Raw genomic sequence first — 26,676 nt, 5'->3', positions numbered from 1 at the left:
GATCTAAATAGGTCTCCTCTGCCTCTCTTCACCAATTCTGAGTTAATAGTGATCAATATCCATATACTATTTAACTGCAGCAGATCTATGAAACAATTAAAATGCTCTCTTAACAAAGCAGCAAAGTGCTTTATAGAGAGGTTTAAAATAGGTTAGATTATTAGGATATTAACAAAAACACAACAAAAGGCGCTACAGGCAGATATCACCAATAGCTTTCTTAAAGAGGAACACTCTGAAAGATATTTAAAGACAGCTGCAGTGAGACTGATTCATAACAAGACAAGATAAGGTTTGTTTTTATGACGCATTCAAAAACAGCCACAGTGACCAGAGCCGTACAAGAGAAACAATATATCAACACGATGAGCAGTTTCTAACCCTGCAGATAAATGATAATTGAATTAAACAGTATAGCATTGGATAGAATGGATGAAATAGAAATAAAATTCTGTTTACAGTTAAAGAGATGCCACTCAACCATAGTAACAAACTGAGAATTTTAGAACATTTAAAATAATTAGAGGTCTGAGCCGCTCTGATTGGAAAAGGAAGATTAATTCGTTTATAAGAAAAAATTTTGTGAGCTCAGCCGGCGCCCTGTTAAACACCTACATCAACTCAAGAAGCAGCTGCTCCAACTGGAAGGCAAGACAATGAAAAAGAGAAATAAGTCATTTAATGGCTTACAAGAGAAATTATTCCAATATTTGGGGTACCAGAAGGGATAAGATCAGACAATGGTGCTCACTTCTCTTATGAAGAACTAAGAGAAGTGGAACAGATGTTTGGAACTGGACATAAGCTCGGTGAAGTCTATCACCCAGCTTCACAAGGACGAGTGGAAAGAGCAAATAAGAACCATCAAACAGGCCCAACAAACTCTGTGCAGACACAAAGTTAACTTGGGCTGAAGCTCTCCCTATGATGTTACAGTTTTTACCCATTGCTTGAACACTATAGACACATGCTTAAACCAAAGTAACATAACTTGAAGTTGTTGTTACTATACCTTGAACAAAGTGTAACCATGCCTTAAACAAAAGCGCCTCTGTGCACTTTAGTTGCAATTCTGCAACACACTTGCTCCTGTACACTACACACTATTTCATACATAAGACACTTCGTTCAAAAATGAAATCTCAGGGTACCATTGGGAAAACACATCTCTTCAAAATACAAAACACACTGGGTAATTGAAAACACTTGGACACACACCTGAAAATACTTAATTACAAAACTGAACACCAATCAGCCAGCTACAAAAAGGCCTCAGTTAAGCCATTTTGAGAACTTTGCAAGCATGGAGGCAGGGAGAGCTAGAGGCAGAGGCAGAGGCAGAGAGAGCTAGAGGCAGAGGCAGAGAGAGCTAGAGGCAGAGGCAGAGAGAGCTAGAGGCAGAGGCAGAGGCAGAGAGAGCTAGAGTCAGAGGCAGAGGCAGAGAAAGCTAGAGGCAGAGGCAGAGAGAGCTAGAGGCAGAGGCAGAGAGAGCTAGAGGCAGAGGCAGAGGCAGAGGCAGAGGCAGAGGCAGAGACAGAGGCAGAGGCAGAGGCAGAGGCAGAGGCAGAGACAGAGACAGAGGCAGAGGCAGAGGCAGAGAGAGCTAGAGGCAGAGGCAGAGGCAGAGGCAGAGACAGAGGCAGAGGCAGAGGCAGAGAGAGCTAGAGGCAGAGGCAGAGGCAGAGGCAGAGGCAGAGACAGAGACAGAGACAGAGGCAGAGGCAGAGGCAGAGGCAGACAGAGAGAGAGAGGAGGAGGAGGACGTGGTCGAAGAGGCCATGCAAGGACAATAATTTCTGATGACATCAGAGCAACTTTGGTGGACCATGTCATCAATCATGGCCTGACTGCAAGGGAAGCTGGGCAGAGAGTCCATCCTAATCTGAGCCGTTTCACGGTTGCATCCATAATGAGGACATTCCGACTAGAAAACAGGTATGTCTTCAACTCTCTACTCTACTCAGTACTGTACCATATCACATTACCGTATCACATGTACTGTATTGCATGGTGGCTGATGTTTTGTGTTGTGTTAGTTTTGAGAAACATACCGTGATAACGTGTTGAGATGTTTCAGTACTGTGTATGGTATAAATATGTATGGTTAAAATGTATGGTTAAAATCAGTGAGTTATGAAGGTCTTAACCCTCTCGGAAAGAGGTTCTGTTCCGAGTAAAATGATGGAATACTCCTGATAGAAAAGTTTTTTGCTAACGCATTAGAATTGTTTATTATATTTATTATTTCCACATGCCTGTGCAATGAAGACTTGCTTGCTGCTGATAAACGCAAAGAAGAAACAGCTTACACATAGACGCTCACATAATGAGGAAAAATCTCCTCTCTAGTTGTGCTGCACCTTAAAGTGGCCGCAGACTTGCAGTTTGGGGCCCTGCTAGGTTGGCTGCCGCTAACAGGGGTGACACAATACAGAATATGACACTCCGACCTCATTTTAAGGTTGACATGATGAAATCATGCCAAGAGGGGGAATGTTATAAATTGGCTTTATTCTTAGACTTTATGTATTCATATTCTGTAGTTCTCTAGATAATCTATTTTCCTAGTTTGTACGTTACACTCTGCTCATACAGCAACACTTTAAGATGACGTAGCGGGATAAAATAACTGGGTCAGATAAAGCGTCTCTTAGGACTGATAGATCTGGTGCAGTAGATGCACGCCTGAAACAACACTCACACACATCGCTTATCACATCCAAACAACATGACGAAGACGGTGGATGGCCTGCTCACATCACTAGCAAATGTCCAATTATACTTTGTCGAGTGTAAGTACAACCTCTGTGAGATTCAATTCAATTCAATTCAAATTCAAAAATACTTTATTTATCCCAGAGGGAAATTAAATGTTGATGTAGCTCAATTAAATCAAAGAGTTATTATAGATGCTGATGGCTGTGGGCAGGAAAGATTTCCTGTAGCGGTCCGTTTTGCATCCAAACTGAAGAAGCCTTTGACTGAAGAGACTCTGTTTTCTGATAACAGTCTCATGGAGAGGATGTTCAGGGTTGTCCATAATTCTCTTGATTTTATGCAAAATCCTTCTTTGCATTATTGTCTCCAGAGGTTCCACAGTCGTCCCCAGAACAGAACCAGCCTTCCTTATCAGGTTGTTGAGTCTTTTTAGGTCCCTGGTTCTGATGCTGCTGCCCCAACAGATGACGCAAGAGGAAATGACGCTCTCAACAACAGACTTGTAGAAGATCTGCAACATCTTGTTGCAAACCTTGAAGGACCTTAGCTTCCTCAAGAAGTACAGTCTGCTCTGTCCTTTCTTGTAGATGGCTTCACTGTTGTGTCTCCAGTCCAGTCTGTTGTCCACATGAACACCAAGGTATTTATATTCCTCAACCACCTCCACTTCTTCTCCCATGATGGAAACAGGGTTTGATCTGACCCTGTTTCTCCTGAAATCTACAATCATCTCCTTTGTTTTGTTAACATTCAAGATGAGATGATTGTTCCCACACCATGCCACAAAGCGGTCCACCAGCTCTCTGTACTCAGCTTCTTGTCCATCTCTGATACACCCGACAACTGCAGAGTCATCTGAATATTTCTGTAGATGACAGGAGTCTGACTTGTACTGGAAGTCTGAAGTGTACAGAGTGAAAAGGAATGGTGAGAGTACAGTCCCCTGTGGTGCTCCTGTGCTGCTGATCACCTGGTTAGACACACAATTCTTCAGTCTGACAAACTGTGGTCTGTTTGTCAGGTAGTCATTAATCCAGGTGATTGTTGAGGCCTCCACCTGAGTCTTCTGGAGTTTCAGACGAAGCAGATCAGGCTGGATTGTGTTAAATGCACTGGAGAAATCAAAGAACATGATCCTCACAGTGCTGCCTGCTTTATCCAGATGACAGTGGGTTTGTTGAAGCAGGTGTATGATAGCGTCTTCAACTCCAACTCCATGGCGATAAGCAAACTGCAGGGGGTCCTGATATGTGCTGGTTTGCTTACACAGGTGGGTCAACAGGAGTTTCTCCAGGACCTTCATGATGTGGGATGTCAGGGCAACAGGTCTGTAGTCATTAATGTCTGAAGGGTGAGTTTTCTTTGGTACCGGAACCAGACAGGATGTCTTCCACAACAGTGGTACCTTCTCTTGGGTCAAGCTAAGGTTGAAAAGGTGTTGCAGAATCCCACAGAGCTACTCTGCACAGGCCTTCAGGACTCGGGGGCTGACACCATCTGGACCTGCAGCCTTGTTCCGGTTCAGTCTCTCCAACTGCCTCTTCACCTGACTTCTAGAAACAGAAAAGTGGGAGGGGGAGGCAAAGGGGACAGCAGCATCTCCTGATTGGGTTGAAGACAAACTAGTGGAAGCAGAAGAATCCATGACTGAGGTGGAGGTGGAGATGTTACAGGAAAGCTGTGGGTCAGAGGAGGGTGGGATGTCTCTTTGGCTGGGAACAGGAGGGGAGGATGGTGAGCTTGTTCCTGAACTGAACCTGTTGAAGAATGTGTTCAGCTCATTTGCTCTGTCCAGACTCCCATTCATCTGATCCTCCCTCTGCTTGAGGCCTGTGATCTTCTTCATTCCTGACCACACATCTCTGATATCATTCCTCTGCAGTTTACTCTCAAGCTTCTTTCTATACACCTCCTTGCTCTCTCTGATCTTGACTTTGAGCTGCTTCTGTATACTCCTCAGTAACTCCCTGTCTCGCTCCCTAAAGGCTCTTTTTTTCTTGTTCAATAGTTCCTTTAGCTCACTGGTGATCCAGGGTTTGTTATTAGGGAAGCATCTCACTGTTCTGGTGGGGATGGTGTTGTCCACACAGAAGTTTATATAGTCAGTCACACACTCAGTCATGGCATTAATGTCCTCTCCATGTGGCTTACAAAGAGAAATCCAATCGGTTGCATCAAAACAACCCTGTAAGGCTTCTTCAGCTTCCTCTGACCACTTTCTAACAGTCCTTTTTGTGACAGGTAGTCTCTGGACAAGGGGTTTATATGCTGAACAGAGAAAAACAAGGTTGTGATCTGATTTTCCCAGGGGAGGTCTTGATTTGGAAATGTATGAATCCTTGACATTTGTGTAAAACAAATCCAATGTCTTGTTTTCTCTGGTAGAGCAGCTGACAAACTGTTGAAAAGTTGGCAGTGTAGCAGAGAGTGAGGCATGATTAAAATCACCAGATATTGCCACAAAAGAATTGGGGTGTTGCGTCTGTATCTTGGCAACAACGGAACTGATGACATCACATGCAGTGTCGGCAACAGCTGAGGGTGGAATGTAAACAGCCACCAAAACAACACTGGTGAACTCTCTTGGCAAATAATATGGACGAAAACTTACTGCCAATAGTTCAATGTCAGGACTGCAGAGACGACTCTTCACAGTAACATGTCCTGGGTGACACCATCTGTTGTTGACAAGCACTGCCAATCCACCCCCTTTCCTTTTCCTGCTACTCTTTATATCTCGATCTGCTCGTACAGTCAGGAAGCCCGGCAGAGAGACGCTGGAGTCGGGTATATGATCCTGTAGCCATGTCTCAGTAAAACACATAATGCTACATTCCCGATATTCTTGCTGAGTCCTTATCAAGGCTAAAAGTTCATCCAACTTGTTAGCTAACGATCTTACATTTCCCATGATGCAGGATGGCAGAGATGGTTTGAACTTCTTCTTTCTTTCTCTCCTCTTTGCTCCTGCTCTGCATCCACGACGCCTCCTTTTCAATTCCAGTGGGATTTCTGGCTTCAGTTGTCGAATTATTTCTGCTTTTCCAATGTTATTCAGCTGCTCCCTGTTGTAAACCACCTTGTTGCTATGGTGATGCATCATGACAAAAGAGTAAAATATACAAAAGTATTGGGAAAAATTAATCCAGCTGCACAGCATCCAAGGCAGGAAGGAACAGTTGTCCAAAAAATGCAATTTCTTCCAAGAAATAACAGGAATGAAATTTAGAGAAAAAGAAAAATCTCAATGTGAGGTACAGAGCTACTCCAACATGCTGCCACCCTCAGCAGCGCATTCTAGAACAGATAAAGGTGAACATAAATATGAAATGTTTCCGGATATCGGGGCTCTCTCTGATGGAGGCCCTGCGAGGGCTCTGTCTCTCCGAGTTCAGCATGGCTAAACTTCACATGTGACCACGAATAAATACTTTGTTTAACTTAAGATTCCTCCAGCTTGTTCTTGGGCTTCCAATAAAAGAATCGGGCTAACACGATGACGCACTCCGTCATGTTTAATCTCCAAGGTGGCTGGGAAGCAGAGCATGTATTCAACTCCTCTATGCTTCAGATCAGTCTTAACTTCTTTTAAGGTCCATGGTCTGCTTAGAGTAGTCCGGGAAAAACATGATCCTGGCTCCTTGCCGCATGATTTGGCCTTTATCTCTGGCCGCTCGAAGTATCTCCTCTTTCACCTGGTAGCGTAGCATGTTGACCATCACGGGCCGGGGTCGGTCGCCCTCTCTCTGCTCTCGTCTTGGCGGGCCAGTGGGGACTCGATGTGCGTGCTGTATCTCCAGTGTCTGGAATCGATGCTCCAGCATGTTTGGGATTTCTTGTTGTAAAAACTGAATCATGTCATCTTCCGGAGTTCTCGACTAGACATTTGTATCTCGAAGAGAGGAAAAAACTTGCATCTTATTACCATAAAGCAGAAACAAACCGAGGATGATAAGCTGCTTTACACTAGACAGTTGTAGCAAAACTTTACAATGAGGCCCAGTATACATATACAGTTTACACATTGCCTGCAGCACACTTATATTGCCTGAATATAACCTTCCAGATAGAGTGAATGAGGGCACGCTGATCCAAAACTTACCGGCCTACGCTTGTAGAGTAGGTAGAACAAGTGCATGAAATTGACCACCAGAAAGACCACGTTCCACACCATCACATCAAGGTTGCATCTATACAGAGTTGCCCATGCGATGAATAGACTGCAACCTGTGAGAAACACAGATTGAGAGCAAGATAAATTAAGGTTTAGCCACTGAATCTTACCAAAAGGGTCAAAGTCTAAATTCATATTTCATATGCGTGTTGTTGTGACGGGGTGGGTTGGTAGGACATGGATGCGGACTCAGAGGTGTAAGGCAAAAAAGACTGTGTTTTTATTCACAAAAACAAAGTTAAATAAAAGGCGCGGCTGAGCCGGATGACAAAAAAACTTAACTGTGGGACAAAAGACATAAACATGGCTATGACTAACGAAAACAAAGGACTTGGCATGATACATGAAAAACACTTAAGGCGGATTTACAGTTGACGCGTCGCTCACGGTGGTGGTGGCCCGTTTCAGGCCTGGCGCTTGCCTTGAAAAGACGGCGCAGCGCGTTGTCGTGTACCACTCCATTTTTGTAACTTGGCTGCGCCAAGAACGACAAACCGGACCAATGTGAGACCAGGCTCATTCAGGAGGTGCGTTTGTACAGACAGCTGTACGAACCTGCAGTGAAACAGAACAGGGAGCACGTAAACTCCCCAAACTGGTGGACAGAGATGGGCAGAACTTTGGGAAAAGAGGGAGAGTTCTGTAAGAATGTGAGGAAGAAGCTACGGGACAGATACCTGAAGGCAAAGAAGAGGGCAGAGACTCCAAGTGGTGATGCTGGGGGCTTCAGACCTTCACCTCTTTTAACTGAATTAAAAAATTAAAATTATCCAGATACTGCAGCAGCATCATTGATGACAGTGTTCCTGCTCTTCATTGTTTTCTTCTCCACTTTCGTGGTTGTAGAGTGGCGGTAACCTTCACGTAGCTGTGACGGAGAAAATTGCAACTACTGGCGCATCAACTTGCGCCACTATATATAGCCGGCACGAAATCGTGACGTCAACACCGCTCGCGCTAGCAGACGCGGCAACCATGCTAGAGCCTTTAACTTGGGTACGAGGTGTCGTGGCATGAGGGGTGAAAATCAGGGAGAAAGATTTCACCAAATGACAGGGGAGCCTGGAAACTAAATAGGGAACTGGGAGTGATTGGTGACTGAGTGCAGCTGGGGACAATGACAAACAGGTGATGTGAGTGAAACTAATGAGCAAACAGAAACTGTGGGGAAGGCAATGGCAAACTAAATACAAGACCTGGCTAAAACATGAACTCAAAAACCAAAACATAAACAACCTAAAACATGTTAAACATTAAACTAAAAACATGGGGAAAACATGGACATGACAGAGCCCCCCCCTCAAGGGATGGATTCCAGACAACCCAACAAGTGGGTGGGAGGGAGGGGCTCGAAACCGGAGGTGGTCCGGCGGGCGGCCAAACTTCCGGTGACGTGGCAGGAGGAAGCGGAGGCGGTCTGGCGGGAGATTTTTTTTTTTTTTTCTCAATCTACACAGAATATTCCACATTGAAAGGTAACACCTGATGTCTATGTTTTCTGTGAATAAAATAAAATTCTGGAACAAAAAGACCGTAGTACTTTATTCAAGCACTGTTGTAAGCAATGACAAGGCCCTCCACAAAGGAGCTCTGGATCTCATCGTGACCTAGGTGTTTTTGTTACCTGTCTGGCCAGGGCCCTTTATCTCTGATTCCCATATTTGGCCTGGCAACTAGATCTAGAAAGATCATTCATGAACTTGAACAAATCTGACCAGTGATGTCATGTTTAGCCGCATGTCGTCCTACAATCGCTGGTTGTCTAGATGGTGTCCAGCAAACTACGTGGGCTACAGAGATAATTGGCAATCTTTCTGGAGAAAACCTGGTCTGATGAGGAGAGACGGCATCCATCCCACTTTGGAAGGAGCAGCTCTCATTTCTAGAAATATGGACGAATTTATTTGTCACCCTAAAACATGACAACCCAGGGTTCAGACCAGGATGCAGAGTTGTAGTCTTACACACTTCTCTGCAGCTTCCCACCTGCTGCTACCCACCCAATCGATTAACACAAAAGGAGCAAATCCTCTTGTGCAAAAAGAAATTATTAAACAAAAACTTTAACTGAACAAAAACATCAAACTATTAAATGTGGTTTGCTGAATATCAGATCTCTCCTTTCGAAGTCTCTGTTAGTGAATGAGTTGATCTGTGATCATCATATTGATATATTTAGTCTTACAGAAACCTGGCTGCAGCAGAAGGATCATGTTAGCATCATGTTAGCATCATGTTAGCATTAATGAATCAACTCCCTCTGACTTTAAATGTTCACGTTCCTGGAACCACAGGCAGAGGAGGAGGAGTGGCAGCTATTTTCAGATCAGGGTTACTAATCAGTCCCAGACCCAAGATTAGTTTGAGCCATTTTGAATCTCTGATTCTCAGTTTTTCCCACGCAAAGTGGAAATCCCAGAAACCTCTTGTGTTTGTTGTTGTGTATCGTCCACCTGGCCCTTATTCTGAGTTTCTGTCTGAATTCTCAGTTTTTATCTCAGTTAGTGCTGAGTACAGATAAAGTCATTGTAGTGGGTGACTTTAATATTCATGTAGATGTTGAAAATGACAGCCTGAATATGAACTTTAATTCTATATTAGACTCTATAGCACAGAAACTGCACTGCTGAAAGTTACCAATGATCTCCTCTTAGCCTCTGATAGCGGACTTGTGTCTGTGCTTGTCCTGTTGGATCTCAGTGCTGCATTTGATACGGTCGATCACAGTATCTTATTACACAGACTTGAACATGTTATTGGGATTAAAGGAACTGCATTAGGCTGGTTTAAGTCATATTTATCTGATAGATTTCAGTTTGTTCTTGTAAATGAAGAATCTTCCTCACACACCAGAGTAAGTCATGGAGTTCCCCAGGGTTCTGTGCTTGGACCGATTCTTTTCACTTTATACATGCTTCCATTAGGTAACATTATTAGACAGCATGGCATAAATTTCCATTGCTATGCTGATAATACTCAGCTGTACTTATCTATAAAACCAGATGAACCCAATAGGTTGGTCTTAAACACATAAAGACCTGGATGACTCCAGAACTGTCTGCTTCTAAATTCAGACACAACTGAAGTCGTTATCTTTGGACCTGAGCGTTTCAGGGAGAAATTGTCTAGCTATATAGTTACTCTAGATGGTATTTCCTTGGCTTCTAGTTCTACAGTGAGGAACCTTGGAGTTATTTTTGACCAGAACTTATCATTTGACTCGCATATAAAACAGGTTTCTAGGACTGCTTTCTTTCATCTTCGTAATATTGTTAAAATCAGGAACATCTTGTCTCAGAGTGATGCAGAAAAAATGCTCCATGCATTTGTTACTTCAGGATTGGACTACTGTAATTCTTTTTTTTTTCAAATATTTTTTTGGGCTTTTTTTGCCTTTAATTATAGGTCAGTTGGAGAGAGACAGGAAGCAGGGGGCAGAGAGAGGGGGGAGACATGCAGCAAAGGGCCGCTCGGTGCGGGACTCGAACCGGGGCCAGCTGCAGCGAGGACTGTAGCGTCTGTACATGGGGCGGCTGCTTAACCCGCCCCGACTGCTATAATTCTTAATTATTGGGCTGTCCCACATATTCTCTGAAAAGCCTTCAGCTGATCCAAAATGCTGCAGCCAGAGTTCTGATGAGAACTAACAGCAGAGATCATATTTCTCCAGTTTTAGCTTCTCTTCATTGGCTCCCTGTTAAATTCAGAATAGAATTTAAGATTCTTCTCCTCACATATAAAGCTCTTAATGACCGAGCTCCATCATATCTTAAAGATCTCATTGTAAGATATTTTCCTAACAGAGCACTTCGTTCCCAAACTGCAGGTTTACTTGAGGTTCCCAGAGTTTCTAAAAGTAGAATGGGAGGCAGAGCTTTCAGTTATCAGGCCCCTCTCTGTGGAACCAGCTGCCGGTTTGGGAGAGGCAGAGCCTTCAGTTATCAGGCCCCTCTCTGTGGAACCAGCTGCCGGTTTGGGAGAGGCAGAGCCTTCAGTTATCAGACCCCTCTCTGTGGAACCAGCTGCCAGTTTGGGAGGCAGAGCCTTCAGTTATCAGGCCCCTCTCTGTGGAACCAGCTGCCAGTTTGGCTTCAGGAAGCAGACACCCTTTCCACTTTTAAGACCAGGCTTAAAACTTTCCTTTCTGATAAAGCTTATAGTTAGGGATGGCTCAGGTGATCCTGAAACATCCCATAGTTAAAGGGGAACTCCGGGGCATTTGAAGCGCAATCCCATTGCTAGAGGTTGTCAAATACTGACAGTAGGACACAGACTGGTGCAAATCGGCGCTCCCTGTGCGGCGATTGCGCTGTTTGCGCAGCCTGTCATGCTAGCCAAATACGTGGTGGCTAAGGGGCAAGTGCTAACCCTTCCACGTAAAACAACAACTTGCACACTGCAGAAACGTCACACCACTTTATAAACCATCCGACAATAAAGTCACAAGCCTTACCATCAAAACCAAATGCATGGTTCTCACATTACTGGCATGGGGACGTTACAAAACAACTTTATAAACAGCATGTAACTCACCGGTTAGTTGTACGCTCGCGCATGTGAAAGCCCAAAAGAGTCGATGGACGATAATCCCATATACAAAGCAATTATCTTCTCTAGAAAAACTGTGTTCAAGTATTTAAAACATTACAACAATACATGCCCAGTAATATGATGCTCAATTATGAGTGTCTTAACTGATGATGAAAATAATTATGTAAGTGGGATATTTTCATTCCTATTAATAAACAAAACATTCCAAAAACCTACATTTGCTTTCTCATCATACATTTTTTGTCAGTTAAGAATTTAACTGACATAAGGTTACTGGTTGCCTGCCCTTTGACAACAAAATCAAATAAGTTTTCCTTTTAATCTAAAGAAATATGGTGAAAAAAAGTAAAAAATTATTACAACTGAAAAAAAACATTGTTATTTTTGAGGTACAGTAATGCTCTCAAAATAATGGAAGAGATGAATGGCTGAATGCAAAGATGGCACACCTCAAATCATAATGCCTTCAACCACAGCAGTTAGCATGACTAAGTCCCAGCTAGTTTTTGATAACAAAATCATCAGGCTGTTTGGAAGTTGCCTTGCAAGATTAAGTGTTGTACTTCTTTTAAGTTCATTTTTCCGTATTTCTGTTTGTTCTGTTTAGTCTACGAGGCCCTCTAAGACTAGTATGGCTTGTGCCAAAGGACAGTAAAAATAAATTAACTTACAACCACATTTCCCATAATTCGTGGCACTTCCTGTCTCTACTCTCCTTCCAAGTAGAAGATAAACAAGTTGGAAGTGCTTTTTCCATCCCCCATTCAATCCTGTGTGTATCTTATACTTTCACAGCCTTTTAAGGGCTAAGCTCTGGTCATGAGATCTATTTGTGTGCAGATCAATTTCTAAAGAACTTTTGTATGTTCACTGAGGTAAATGAGATCCTCCACCAGCTCGTACTAATGATTTACTAGTGCTGTAAGGCAAAGAACACTTTTGATTGGGGTAAAAAAAAAAAGCCCAAGACTTTGAAAACTGTAGCTCTACCAAATATTTCCTTCTACAGTATTATCTGAGGAATGCTTCCCCAGGGGAGGGTAGAGTGGCGGGGGACGTTCGCTTTAGACTGACCTGTCATTAGGAGGAGGCGAAGAAGGATCATGTGCAGAGCAAGAGTGGTCGGGATGACCAAGCCTAGCAGCAGGGACAAGTTCCCAAGATGGAAGAGCAAGTGGTGGGTCTGTTGCCACTCCTGACAGATGGTGGCATTTGGTTCCACTGCTGGCACCCCTGAAGTGGGTGAGGGGAATGTGTGCAATGTGGTAAAGAAGGTTGGGGGTAGCTCTGGCGTAGAGGACATCCTGTTTGTAGGATCACCTAAAAGCCCAGGGTAAAGTTGCAGAAAAAAATTAGGACAGGATTATCAATTGTGCAAAGCTTACAAAATGTATGCCATATTTCTGTTTAAAACATTTTGAAATTACTCTTTCAAACTACATTATACTTTGACAGAGTTTAAAACATGGGCTCTTGTGTAGGTATTACTGCTAACAGCTGTGCACTTGACCCCTCTAAAATACCCTTGAGGAAATTAAAAAGATACAATGTCTGCCAGGAACTGCCAAAATCCCCCGCCATCAAATTACAACTATAAGGGTAATGTTATGAATTACCATTATTATTTTATTCCTGGACAGTGCACAGTGCAGTAGTAGCACAGTATTCCTGCAAATAACAGCAGAGTGAATTTCAGAAAACCTAAGAGAACAAAGAAGCATAGTTTTCCCTTCTATGTTGTTTGTATTCTATCAAAAAAAATAACACAACCTTTTTCATTTTTTACAGTTTTTGTACAATACAGTTATTTTCATAAATTTTTCTTTAGATTCAGATGCAAAGTTTAGGTTGTAATAAGTTATACAACCTTTCTAACATTACATTTCATTCCAGGCATGCACAAAAACACTGTGTATTGAAATGTGACTGTTACTCACGTGCTCTCAGAATAATATTCAATTTCTTAATACCAGGGGGCACGAGAGACTCCTACTGTTACAATAGCCCTCTGTGTTCTCCGCGCCATGCTTTTGTGCTCAGCAATGTAAGGGCTCATATATAAAAATAGATTTGGAGGCAGTCATGCACTTAGTGAAGAATTTGTCAGAGCTCTAACTTTCTGACTGTATTTTTAAGTACCAAGAGGAAAACACGATATCTTACCAATGGAGCAACAGCTGGTGAAAGTCCGAACAACAAAGAAGGAGGCCTGTTTTCTGGGAACAACTCAAAGTGTTTGTGCTATCTGCAGACTAGACTCTCTATGGGGGTCTGCACAATGTGTGTCGCACATTCCACACAGCTTACGGGGAGTGACAAAAATGGGCCAGCAGGCGAGAGCAGAGTCTAAAACCTCCGACAGAGGGAGAGAGATCACCGATTAATGTGGCCCACGCCGGATTGGCTCAGAGGCTGGGGCAAAGTGGAAGGAACAATTTGGCATTATTGGCTGTTAGCATAAAGATGGATTGGGTCTGTTCTCATAGTTGATCAATTTTAGCAATTGATACATTGGCAGAGAACCTGCTCAGCTTCTTTATGGGCTTTAGAAATGTTTGCTAATTCTGAAATTGGTATTAAAGAATGAGGCACGTGTTTATGACTCAATGGCAAAATATTTTGGGGAATTAGATTTTGACAGTGGTAACCTCATAAAGAAGTACAAACAAAATCAAGGTCCTTCTCAATCTTAGTATTTTCAACCATAACCAAAAAAGTTGTGATTTATGTTGAATAGTATGATTTAAAGCCATTTAAGTCCTGGACAGGACCCTTTGTCAAACGCTTTGACTTGGGCAAGATCAGCTGTTTATCATCACAATGTGAGTGAAGTTGAGACGATAGAGACAAGACACACAACATAGCTGTGTGTGTCTGCATTATATTACTCTGATTTTACAAATAAGACATTTCATTTTTTCCTTGCCTAACATCCCTCCTACCACCTCTCTCTCTCATAATCCAGAAACCTTCCTTCTAAACCGTAAAAATCTCAAACAGTTCATTTCAGATTTTTATTCCCTACTGCTTTCCTGTGACACATATGAGCTACCCAACATCTCTCGAAAATGGGAGGGTGACTTAGGGACCGAATTTATTGAGGATGACTGGCAAGAGGCCATTGTTGCCATCAGGTCATTGGCTACCTGTAATAGACTAAGGGAAACTCAGTATAAAATATTGCATAGGCTACAGTCATATTACATCAAATAGATCGCTCAATTTCTCCTCTCTGCACCATGTGCAACTCTGAAAGAGGGACCTATTTTCACTATTTCTGGGACTGTAGGTATACGTCAAGATTCTGGACTCAGGTGGCCAAAATAATTAGTGAAGTAATTGGAGTTGAGGTGAAAAAAGACCTGAGTGTCTTTCTGGTTGGGTTACCCTCTAAGGTGCTACAGCTCCCGGCATCAAAATACACATTACTTGAGAAGCTCCTCATGTCTGCACGTAAATGCATATTATTGAACTGGATTAAAGAACGACCACCTACAGTTACACAATGGTACAAAGAAATTTTCAATAATTTGCCACATGAAAGATTGATGGCCCTGGCCAAGGGAAAAGAAGGTATGTTTCACAAAATATGGTCCCCCTTCATAAACTATCTTCCAGAAGATCTGAGTTCCCTTCTCTTGAGAGTTGAGTGAGTTCTGGTCAAAGACCAGGCCTAGATCCCCCTCATAACCTCAACTGACACAAGATGCCTGTCTATTTTTGTGATAACATTGCGTTCCTTTATTGTTGCTGTGGACAATCTTTGTTTTTTGTTGTTTTCTTTTTTCTCTTAAATTATTTGTGATATGTCTATTTATCAGTTGTTGTTTAATTTATTTATTATTTTGTTTACTAATTAATGTACCCTGTATTTTCTGTTTGCACCCTGATAAGCTATCTAATGGGTGGGGGGGTGGGATGGGAGTGTTTTGTAAGTTGTTATGTGTTAAAAACAATAAAAAAGTTAAAAAAAAAAAAAAAATAAATTACTCTGATTTAGCAGATGCTTTAACCCAAAGCAAATTACAAATGAGGAGTATAGAGTAGAATTTCCACAAAGTGATTTGTGACAGGCTTTAAGTTCAGAAGGGCTACAAATCAGATAAATTTTACCCAGATAGCAAGCTGACATTGAAATTATATTGTTTTTCCATCTGAATCATCAGAATGGTTGACATTGAAATCTTGATGCAAAATAAATGTTGAATCACTATTGGCAAACTGATGAAAACCCGACACAACATAATGTTGACCACAGTGATATTGAAACAACATTGATATATAGTTATCCTTAGTATGAATGACGCATCATTGATATTTGGTTTACCGGGTGACAATAGTAATGTCGAAAAGCCATCGACTTATAGTTGACCGGGAAAGATGATCGAAAAGTCATGGATTTATAGTTGACCGGGAGACCATCATGTGGTAGACCGGCGGTACTGCACCCCATCCCATTCATTTTGGATTCAATTTCACCCGTCTCGAGACCATTTTTACGTGTTCTCGGTCTTGTCACAGTCTCGACCATCTTTGGTCTTGGTCTTGTCTTGGTCTCGGATCCCTCGGTCTTGTCTTGGTCTTGGGAGATTTGCAACAAATAATGTCCATGATACAAAACATAACATTCGATAATGCAACATTAAATTATTTCGCCTTTCACGCCTTTCAAGTGCAACCAATCAATGACATGCATGTATTTTGTTGTGATTAAGAAACTGGCGCTCATCCAATCAAAAGACGCAAGTGTAGAGCCAGTGCAAAACTTTAGGTTTACGTCGTAGCTCAGTCTCAGTCAGACCTAGTAGCCTAACAATAATGTCAATTCCGGCATCATCAAAGTTGCATTTACGGACCATAAAGACATTTGCAGTTTTGCAAAGTGTCTCTCACCGAAACAGCCGGGCCGGGACCACATCAACGTTCACCAGACACCTGGAGCGGAGACACCCGGAGAGGTAAGCTAGCTAGTTGGTACTGGCTCCAAACTCTTTATCCGTACCAATCTCACATGACCAGATCATGCATGTGCTAGTATTATTTATCATGACATGCTCTTCTTACACGCGCGGTATAAATTATTTAGGGACGGATATTTTTTTGCAAGCTTCAGTTCTTTGCAGACTTACTGAAACATTTTTGGCTAAGAGTGTAACTTCATGCTAAGTACAGGTAGTTAACTTATCAGTGGCTCTTGGCTACTTAACAGTTTTCACCAACGTTAGATATTTTGGCGAATTCATTGAGTAGAAAAACTGTATATCAAAACCGTGTCAGTGAGCACTTTAAGGCCTGGTACCATGTGGTTTGTTGTTGATTTTGGCATAATATGGTTGCTGACACGCAAGGAAGGATGAGCCATTTGGGTGCCTCGACATTGCTAGGTTAGCACTAGCGGCATTCTCGCCGATGAAGCCAGATATCAGAGCAGCTGTTTTCGACTGACATTGTGTCATAAAAGCTGTGAGGTAAAAACGTCCTAAAACCAGAGACACTTATGAAGGAGAAAGTACAATTTGACATGTTGATTGTTTAGCGACAGCTCGAAACTCCTTGCAACGAGTTTGATTCACACGCCGCAACTCCTCTACCACTGTCTCGTCATGAATCTTGAGTTTGAATTGACCTGAGCATAATTGCAACTGACACCCATTCTACAAAATGTACAATCATGTTTGACGTGGTTATGGTGGTTAGGCGTCTTGTCCTGTGTTAACTGTAACCAGTCCAGCGTGTAGGGCTACCACAGCATGTTATTATTAGATAGGTAGATAGGTGGATGGATGGATGGATGGATGGATGGATGGATAGATAGATAGATAGATAGATAGATAGATAGATAGATAGATAGAGTAATGTATATGTGTCACACTGGATTGGATGAGGTTATTTTGTATGTAAAGACCTGCACTCATTGATAGATTTAAAATTACTGCATTTGTAAGATACAGTAGTTTGTTGTGGTTGAATAGAAACAGATGACTTACAGATTCTTTTCCCCCTATGTTGTAGGTACTTGGAGTACAAATCTCTGCATTGTTCTGTCTGTAGTTGACATAATACCTTCTTAAATTGAATTTAAACTGGGACTGAACCTCTTACCCCAGTATGCTGCTTTTATTCAATTGATGCAAGTTATGGTGTAACACTAGTTCACTAGCTGTTTTTTTTTTTTTTTTTTTTAGTCTCGGTCTCGGTCTCGTCTCGACTTTGTCTTGGTCTTGACTCAGTCTGTCTTGGCCTTGGTCTCGTCTTGGTCTCGGTCTTGATACCCTCTGGTCTTGGTAGTGTCTTGGTCTCGGTTTAGGCGGTCTTGACTACAAGTCTACTGTCATAGCATTCTGTTATAAATCAAGCAGAATTCCTCCGATCAACAACACTGCAAGTTGTCAAAAGCAAGTTAACTGCAGGCTTCATAAACACCCTGACGAAATAGTCAGTTAGCTAGCAATGCTTTATTCACCGGTTTATTTCGTGGTGTCTATAACATTTAATACATTTATTAATTATCCACCGGAAAAAATCCGGTATATCTGTATATCCTCGCCCTACCTTTAGCTAGGATCAGCGATCAAAGAGGCAAGGTGTCCAATAAAACGATTGAATAGGCTACACAACTATCAGAAGATTGACGTGAATTCAACGTTGTCTGGATGAATAAGTTAGCATGCGCTAGCAACACATCAGCTTGCGTGATGCCTGGATAGTGGCTGTCACTATCTTTTCGTCGTTTTTTTTTTAAATTAGCATAGCCAACCAGCATTAAATGCACCCATGGCCAATGTGGGAATATAGCTAGGTATCAGAGGTGCGTTCAGAACAGCAAACATGGGCGAACTTTCGCAGCGAGAGTGTTGACATTAAACAATTCAATTCAAATTCAAATTCAATTCAATTCAATTCAATTCAATTCAAATTCAAAAATACTTTATTTATCCCAGAGGGAAATTAAATGTTGATGTAGCTCAATTAAATCAAAGAGTTATTATAGATGCTGATGGCTGTGGGCAGGAAAGATTTCCTGTAGCGGTCCGTTTTGCATCCAAACTGAAGAAGCCTTTGACTGAAGAGACTCTGTTTTCCGATAACAGTCTCATGGAGAGGATGTTCAGGGTTGTCCATAATTCTCTTGATTTTATGCAAAATCCTTCTTTGCATTATTGTCTCCAGAGGTTCCACAGTCGTCCCCAGAACAGAACCAGCCTTCCTTATCAGGTTGTTGAGTCTTTTTAGGTCCCTGGTTCTGATGCTGCTGCCCCAACAGATGACGCAAGAGGAAATGACGCTCTCAACAACAGACTTGTAGAAGATCTGCAACATCTTGTTGCAAACCTTGAAGGACCTTAGCTTCCTCAAGAAGTACAGTCTGCTCTGTCCTTTCTTGTAGATTGCTTCACTGTTGTGTCTCCAGTCCAGTCTGTTGTCCACATGAACACCAAGGTATTTATATTCCTCAACCACCTTCACTTCTTCTGCCATGATGGAAACAGGGTTTGATCTGACCTTGTTTCTCCTGAAATCTACAATCATCTCCTTTGTTTTGTTAACATTCAAGATGAGATGATTGTTCCCACACCATGCCACAAAACTGTCTACCAGCTCTCTGTACTCAGCTTCTTGTCCATCTCTGATACACCCGACAACTGCAGAGTCATCTGAATATTTCTGTAGATGACAGGAGTCTGACTTGTACTGGAAGTCTGAAGTGTACAGAGTGAAAAGGAATGGTGAGAGTACAGTCCCCTGTGGTGCTCCTGTGCTGCTGATCACCTGGTTAGACACACAATTCTTCAGTCTGACAAACTGTGGTCTGTTTGTCAGGTAGTCATTAATCCAGGTGATTGTTGAGGCCTCCACCTGAGTCTTCTGGAGTTTCAGACTAAGCAGATCAGGCTGGATTGTGTTAAATGCACTGGAGAAATCAAAGAACATGATCCTCACAGTGCTGCCTGCTTTATCCAGATGACAGTGGGTTTGTTGAAGCAGGTGTATGATAGCGTCTTCAACTCCAACTCCATGGCGATAAGCAAACTGCAGGGGGTCCTGATATGTGCTGGTTTGCTTACACAGGTGGGTCAACAGGAGTCTCTCCAGGACCTTCATGATGTGGGATGTCAGGGCAACAGGTCTGTAGTCATTGATGTCTGAAGGGTGAGTTTTCTTTGGTACCGGAACCAGACAGGATGTCTTCCACAACAGTGGTACCTTCTCTTGGGTCAAGCTAAGGTTGAAAAGGTGTTGCAGAATCCCACAGAGCTGCTCTGCACAGGCCTTCAGGACTCGGGGGCTGACACCATCTGGACCTGCAGCCTTGTTCCGGTTCAGTCTTTCCAACTGCCTCTTCACCTGACTTCTAGAAACAGAAAAGTGGGAGGGGGAGGCAAAGGGGACAGCAGCATCTCCTGATTGGGTTGATGACAAACTAGTGGAAGCAGAAGAATCCATGACTGAGGTGGAGGTGGAGATGTTACAGGAAAGCTGTGGGTCAGAGGAGGGTGGGATGTCTCTTTGGCTGGGAACAGGAGGGGAGGATGGTGAGCTTGTTCCTGAACTGAACCTGTTGAAGAATGTGTTCAGCTCATTTGCTCTGTCCAGACTTCCATCCATCCGATCCTCCCTCTGCTTGAGGCCTGTGATCTTCTTCATTCCTGACCACACATCTCTGATATTGTTCCTCTGCAGTTTACTCTCAAGCTTCTTTCTATACACCTCCTTGCTCTCTCTGATCTTGACTTTGAGCTGCTTCTGTATACTCCTCAGTAACTCCCTGTCTCGCTCCCTAAAGGCTCTTTTTTTCTTGTTCAATAATTCCTTTAGCTCACTGGTGATCCAGGGTTTGTTATTAGGGAAGCATCTCACTGTTCTGGTGGGGATGGTGTTGTCCACACAGAAGTTTATATAGTCAGTCACACACTCAGTCATGGCATTAATGTCCTCTCCATGTGGCTTACAAAGAGAAATCCAATCGGTTGCATCAAAACAACCCTGTAAGGCTTCTTCAGCTTCCTCTGACCACTTTCTAACAGTCCTTTTTGTGACAGGTAGTCTCTGGACAAGGGGTTTATATGCTGAACAGAGAAAAACAAGGTTGTGATCTGATTTTCCCAGGGGAGGTCTTGATTTGGAAATGTATGAATCCTTGACATTTGTGTAAAACAAATCCAATGTCTTGTTTTCTCTGGTAGAGCAGCTGACAAACTGTTGAAAAGTTGGCAGTGTAGCAGAGAGTGAGGCATGATTAAAATCACCAGATATTGCCACAAAAGAATTGGGGTGTTGTGTCTGCATCTTAGCAACAACGGAACTGATGACATCACATGCAGTGTCGGCAACAGCTGAGGGTGGAATGTAAACAGCCACCAAAACAACACTGGTGAACTCTCTTGGCAAATAATATGGACGAAAACTTACTGCCAATAGTTCAATGTCAGGACTGCAGATACGACTCTTCACAGTAACATGTCCTGGGTGACACCATCTGTTGTTGACAAGCACTGCCAATCCACCCCCTTTCCTTTTCCTGCTACTCTTTAAATCTCGATCTGCTCGTACAGTCAGGAAGCCCGGCAGAGAGACGCTGGAGTCGGGTATATGATCCTGTAGCCATGTCTCAGTAAAACACATAATGCTACATTCCCGATATTCTTGCTGAGTCCTTATCAAGGCTAAAAGTTCATCCAACTTGTTAGCTAACGATCTTACATTTCCCATGATGCAGGATGGCAGAGATGGTTTGAACTTCTTCTTTCTTTCTCTCCTCTTTGCTCCTGCTCTGCATCCACGACGCCTCCTTTTCAATTCCAGTGGGATTTCTGGCTTCAGTTGTCGAATTATTTCTGCTTTTCCAATGTTAATCAGCTGCTCCCTGTTGTAAACCACCTTGTTGCTATGGTGATGCATCATGACAAAAGAGTAAAATATACAAAAGTATTGGGAAAAATTAATCCAGCTGCACAGCATCCAAGGTAGGAAGGAACAGTTGTCCAAAAAATGCAATTTCTTCCAAGAAATAACAGGAATGAAATTTAGAAAAAAAAGAAAAATCTCAATGTGAGGTACAGAGCTACTCCAACATGCTGCCACCCTCAGCAGCGCATTCTAGAAACAATTCATTTTGAACGATTTTTTGGAAAACGTTGTAAACAAACTGTAAACAAACTGTAAGCAGTTCGCGATCCATGTATGTTTGCGGAGAACTACCTTTTAGACAGTTTGCCTACGTTCGCAAACGTTTGCTTGCTCAAGTTCGTTTCACGGAAAATGATTCAAATAGTTCGCGAAAGTTCGTCTATGTTTGCAATTTTGAACGCACCTTAGAGGACAATGCTGTTGTCTGTGTAATTGGCTGACTGCCAAACGCGATTTTTTTTAAATGTACCGATCGATTGAGCTAACAGTGACGTTTCCTGCATGATACACTCAAGCAAGTCGGTTGCATGATCCTTTCTGCAGGCTATAAATCGTATTCTGTTTCCGAATTCTCAGTCCTGTCATCCTCGCTGCTTACAGACTGCCAAAGCTATAAACAACCAGTGGCGATTTTAGCCCGAAATTTCTGGTGGGGTAATTTTGTATGACGTAATGTCATCACAAAAATAGAGGTAGCTGAATATTATAAGCCGTAGGCATATGTTATGGGCTGCATTTTGAATGCACGCAGGGAGCAGAAATCCTATTTCAAGTATATTTCACTTGCTTCAGGACTCAACGTGACACGAAGATGCTTATAATACAGCAACAAAGTGAAATAGATTGCAACAATGTGAAAAGATTATATTGACACATAGTTTATTAAATTGAATTTCCTTAATTTCCCTCTGGATAAAGAAAGTATATCTAACTATCCTAGTTCAAATAACTCGCCGAAGCTTGTGGCACACGCATACAACATGAAGCGAAAGGCACAACTTAATCAAATAACCACAAGAAATCATGCTGCTTAAAGAATAAAACTTAATAAAAAGCGTTGTCTTATTGTCTAATTAATTGAATTCCAATTGGCTTGAATTGGACTTACTATCTAAGTGCCTTGAGATGACATTTGTTGTATTTGGCGCTATATAAATAAAAATGAATTGAAATGAATTATTCAGGGTTCAACTTCAAACTCGGAGGCTGGTTCCAAAATTGTAGAAAACTAGCGATAGCTATCTAACCTAGTTCAAATAACTTGCATGCTTATACAAGCTTGTGGCACACGCATACAGCGTGAGGCGAAAGGCACAACTGAAACAAATAACAGCAACAAATCATGCTGCTTAATGAACAAAACAGTTTCCAGTCTGAGCTGCAGGCGAAAAGGAAAGGAATATCACCGGCAAATCAGGCTGGGTTTACCCAGTCTAGGGCAGTGGTTTATTGATTCAGAATTAAATTGCTGTTTACTGACACTGTGATTTACTTTTTCTCTTTTTTCAGATCATTAATCCACATTGTCAAATAAGCAAGTCCTCAGTTTAATAAGCTTCATCTTAAAATATTTTCTGTTTCTGAATCTGTTCACCACATGCACTTACAATGGTATCATGCTGGTCGAAAAGGCGGAAATGTAGGTCAATGCTTAAAGCTGCTGTCAGCAGGTTTTCAAAATTGCGAGTCTAAAGTCGGAAAATTCGAACTGATACAACTTTCAGGTCCTTCCCCCAACCTCTAACAAGCTCCGAATTGCACCCCCAAACCCCTCCCCCTCTGTGGACGAGGTTGTGCACGTGAGTTCACACCAGTGTGAGCGCACACAAGCTGGGGCAGACTCACGCTCAGCAGCGTGTGAACAAGCTGTGATTGACAGGTAGGATTCCTCCACCCTAACTTGATTGGTTAAAAACAGCCGGGAGCGCTCGGTTTTTGCAAGCACGATTACAGGCTTCAGAGGGAGCTACAGATTTCGTTATTTTTCCTAAACAGCCTATTTAATATTCTACTTCCAGAATCCCATGACAGTTCAAGCTAATATGACTAAAAAAAAGTTGCCGACCGCAGCTTTAAGGTGACAGAGTCAGAGATACTTCAGCAGTTTGAGGAGACCTTTAATCATACCAATATGCAAAGCAACACTGACATAGCATTGGAACATGTAGAGTGCCCAAGGAAAGTAGTGGATCCGACTGTTTCAACCTCTAGTGACTCAGTTGTAGAGGAGCTACCAGTTACAGGGAACTATGAGCCAGGTTCAGAATTCAGTGAGACCCATAAGTCAATAGACACAGCTCATTTTATTCATTCAGATGATAATGACACTGAAAGCCCAACTACAGAGTATTTGATGACAGGCCTGAGATTTTGGGCCTCTTCATTTTCAGTCTCTCAAGTGGCCCTAACTGCACTTATGAGCATTTTGCGCTTGTATCATCCAGAGCTGCCTAAAGATGCGCGGACAGTTCTGAGGACACAAGGTCAAGTAATAACTAGGAAGATGGAGGGTGGGGAATACTATCATTTTGGCCTAGTCAATGGGTTGATGTCGAGGCTTAAATCTTTGACGCTACCGGCCAATTTGAACACAATTAAGTTGCAGTTCAACATTGACGGATTACCACTGTTCAGAAGCAGTAGGCTTCAATTCTGGCCAATTCTGGCCATGATAAATGTTGACTACACCAGATCTCCCTTTCTTGTTGGCCTGTTCTGTGGCCTTAGCAAGCCTAAAAGTGCATTCGAATTCCTGGGCCCATTTATTGAAGACCTTAATGACATTTTGGACAGAGGTGTAATTTATAATGGGCAGCAGCTAATGGTGAAAGTGTGCTCATTCATTTGTGATGCCCCTGCACAAGCTTTTATTAAAAACGTAAAAGGTCACAATGGTTACTCTGGCTGCGACAAATACTCTCAAGTGGGTGAATGGCAAGGAAAAATGACCTTTCCTGATGCCAATGGTAAAGTAAGATCAGACACAGACTTCGCCTCCATGATTGATGAGGACCACCACTTGAGTGTAACGCCTTCTCCCTTAGTTGGCATTGTGAAAATGGTGACAATGTTCCCATTAGATTATATGCACCTGTGCTGTCTAGGAGTGTCCAGGAAGCTGTTGTACATCTGGATGAGGGGCAAATGTCTTGTATCTAGGCTGGGCAGCGAAAAAATTGAGGAGATTTCTTTTAAGTTGAAGGCACTGACACCGTACACTCCAGCTGAGTTCAATCGAAAGCCAAGAGAACTCTCCGAAATTGATAGGTGGAAAGCGACTGAACTCCGGTATTTCATGCTATACGCTGGCCCTGTAGGACTAAGAGATACAATTCCACTTGAGATGTTTAACAACTTCATGTTGTTTTCAGTAGCCATGCATCTCCTCTTAGCTCCTGGGACTTCAAAGAAGATGGTGGACTGTGCTCACGAATTTCTAATTTCATTTGTGAGTCACTTTGGGCAGCTATATGGCAGAAATGAAATAACTGGCAGCAGAGTATCATCTCTATGGTCCCTTAGATAACATTGCTGCCTTTCCTTATGAGAACTATTTGGCCCAACTAAAACATTTACTGCACAAACCTCATTTGCCTTTCCAGCAAATAGTTACAAGGCTTTCTGAAAAAGACCCTCAGACATCCCAAATAAACAAAGGACACAAATTCATGCACCTCCACCATGATGGTCCATTGGTGCCTCATATAGGACATGGGGAGCAGTACAAAAAGGTTGTGACTGAGCATTTCACCTTATCATGTAGGTTTGGGGATAATTGCATACAGATAGTTGATGACATTGCTCTTGTTGACAACATAGTCAAAGTAGCTGAGGAAACATATGTGACTTTCCGGAAATTCATAAAGAAGGAATCATATGTACAATACCCCTTCAAATCAGCCAACATTGACTGTTACAAAGTGTGAGACTTAAGCAGCAGTAACAATGTTGTAAAGCTCCAAATAATAATAAAAAAAAAAAAGTACTTTTCCCCGATAAAGAAGAGTTCGTTGCCATTCCCCTCATACATACAAAGTAAATGATTTTCGTAAAATCAGTTCATAAAAACATTTAATGTGTCAATAACTATTATCTTTACCATAGAAATAGCATGAAGGCGTGGTGTATTGTTAAGTTCGTCAATGGTGGGACAGAAGTGGTGCCTAACATATGGCTACAAGGGGAGAAGGTAATCTGGGCTCCATATCGTCCTAAAGAATCGGGGAAGGTTCGTGCTGCCATCAGGAGGAGGGACGAACCATCAGAGTAGTGGCAGTCGTAGGAGCTTGTCAGGGTACTCATAAGTCGAGGTGGGTATTGTTGAATCTGGCTGACAATTCATCATAGCCCTTCTTATCAGTGTTTCTTAACAGCTCTGTGTCTGCAGATACCTTTGAGGAGGCGGAGAGGTGCCTGGAAAGGTACCTAAAGCAGGACTGCGAAACCACAGACATCCAATCAGAGGAGGAGTGCCAGCAGCCTCTGAAAAGGAGAAAGAAGTAATAATGAATTTCCAAATTCACAGTGCAAAATTGTGGAATAGTTTTGAAATTATGAATATTACAGTAACTACAGATGAACACATGTAAATAACGCAGTGTATTTATGGTTCGTCTTTGCTCACTTCTAGACCAAACCCGATCTACAACAATTTGGGTGACTCCGATGAAGATGGCCAACCTACAAGGAGTAAATATCCCCAAGCTCCTAAAATTTTGTTTCCAGGTATAGTAGGTGTTATGGTTGTATGTGTTCCTTGTGCTGTAAAAAAATAAGCAGAGAAACTAATTCAGCATAATAACCTGTAATGTCTTTTATACCCCCCCCCCCCCCCCCCCTTTTGTTGTCATACACACCAACAGCCTCCAGCCCTCTGCAGTCTCCCTCTCCATCCTCCCATCTCCAACCTCTAACCCCAGCAACTGACCAGACCACATTTAAGAACCCAACCAGCTACCAGACCCTGTCCACCCCAGTCAGCTGGCTGCCCTACCCCAACAGCCAACCCATTACCTTCTCTGCTGAAGATTTTCAGTTCCCCGTCCAGTCCTTCATGCCAGTGGTTTCTGCCGGTACTCCCCAGACTGCAGCTAATTTCTCTCCAGAAGGTATGTTTTAGAAAAGAGAGTTTCATGTTATTCCAAACACCTATACTCAGTCATACAGATGAAAAAACGTTTTTATCTTTATTACAGACTCAAGAGACTCAGCCAGTTAGCTTTTAAAAGGCAAGTTAAAAACTTTTATCCTTTGAGATTCATATATGAATGGAATGGCCCTGTGCATTGAAATACCTAAAAATTACAGTGGTTTGCATTCTCTAT

The 26,676-nt window shown here is 42.4% G+C and overlaps 1 protein-coding gene and 1 long non-coding RNA gene across 4 annotated transcripts in view; one reads left to right on the top strand and one right to left on the bottom strand.

Moving 5' to 3' along the window:
- Nucleotides 1–13,714, bottom strand: part of popdc1 (popeye domain cAMP effector 1) — a 74,070-nt gene extending 60,356 nt beyond the window's left edge. Inside the window, exons 1-3 of one of the 3 annotated variants that reach the window (XM_075464645.1) lie at nucleotides 13,607–13,714; nucleotides 12,518–12,763; nucleotides 6,821–6,945 (exon numbers count right to left, since the gene is read on the bottom strand). In XM_075464645.1, the coding sequence (XP_075320760.1) occupies nucleotides 6,821–6,945; nucleotides 12,518–12,746 (354 nt within the window). In that variant the 5' untranslated portion in view covers nucleotides 12,747–12,763; nucleotides 13,607–13,714. Of the gene's footprint in view, nucleotides 1–6,820; nucleotides 6,946–12,517; nucleotides 12,764–13,380; nucleotides 13,499–13,606 lie in introns of those variants that run through there. The other 2 variants (XM_075464646.1, XM_075464643.1) reach the window with 2 other exon arrangements.
- Nucleotides 1,471–26,454, top strand: LOC142379601 (uncharacterized). The gene is made up of 5 exons (XR_012769780.1): nucleotides 1,471–1,935; nucleotides 25,457–25,662; nucleotides 25,740–25,851; nucleotides 25,983–26,077; nucleotides 26,215–26,454. It is a non-coding gene; the product is annotated as an uncharacterized LOC142379601 (long non-coding RNA).
- The last annotated feature ends 222 nt before the right edge of the window (nucleotides 26,455–26,676 follow it).

Source organism: Odontesthes bonariensis, chromosome 5 (genome assembly GCF_027942865.1).
Source record: "Odontesthes bonariensis isolate fOdoBon6 chromosome 5, fOdoBon6.hap1, whole genome shotgun sequence".
Taxonomy (NCBI): domain Eukaryota; kingdom Metazoa; phylum Chordata; class Actinopteri; order Atheriniformes; family Atherinopsidae; genus Odontesthes; species Odontesthes bonariensis.
The sequence above is the reverse complement of the archived record's forward strand: the minus strand, read 5'-3'. Positions and strand labels throughout refer to the sequence as shown.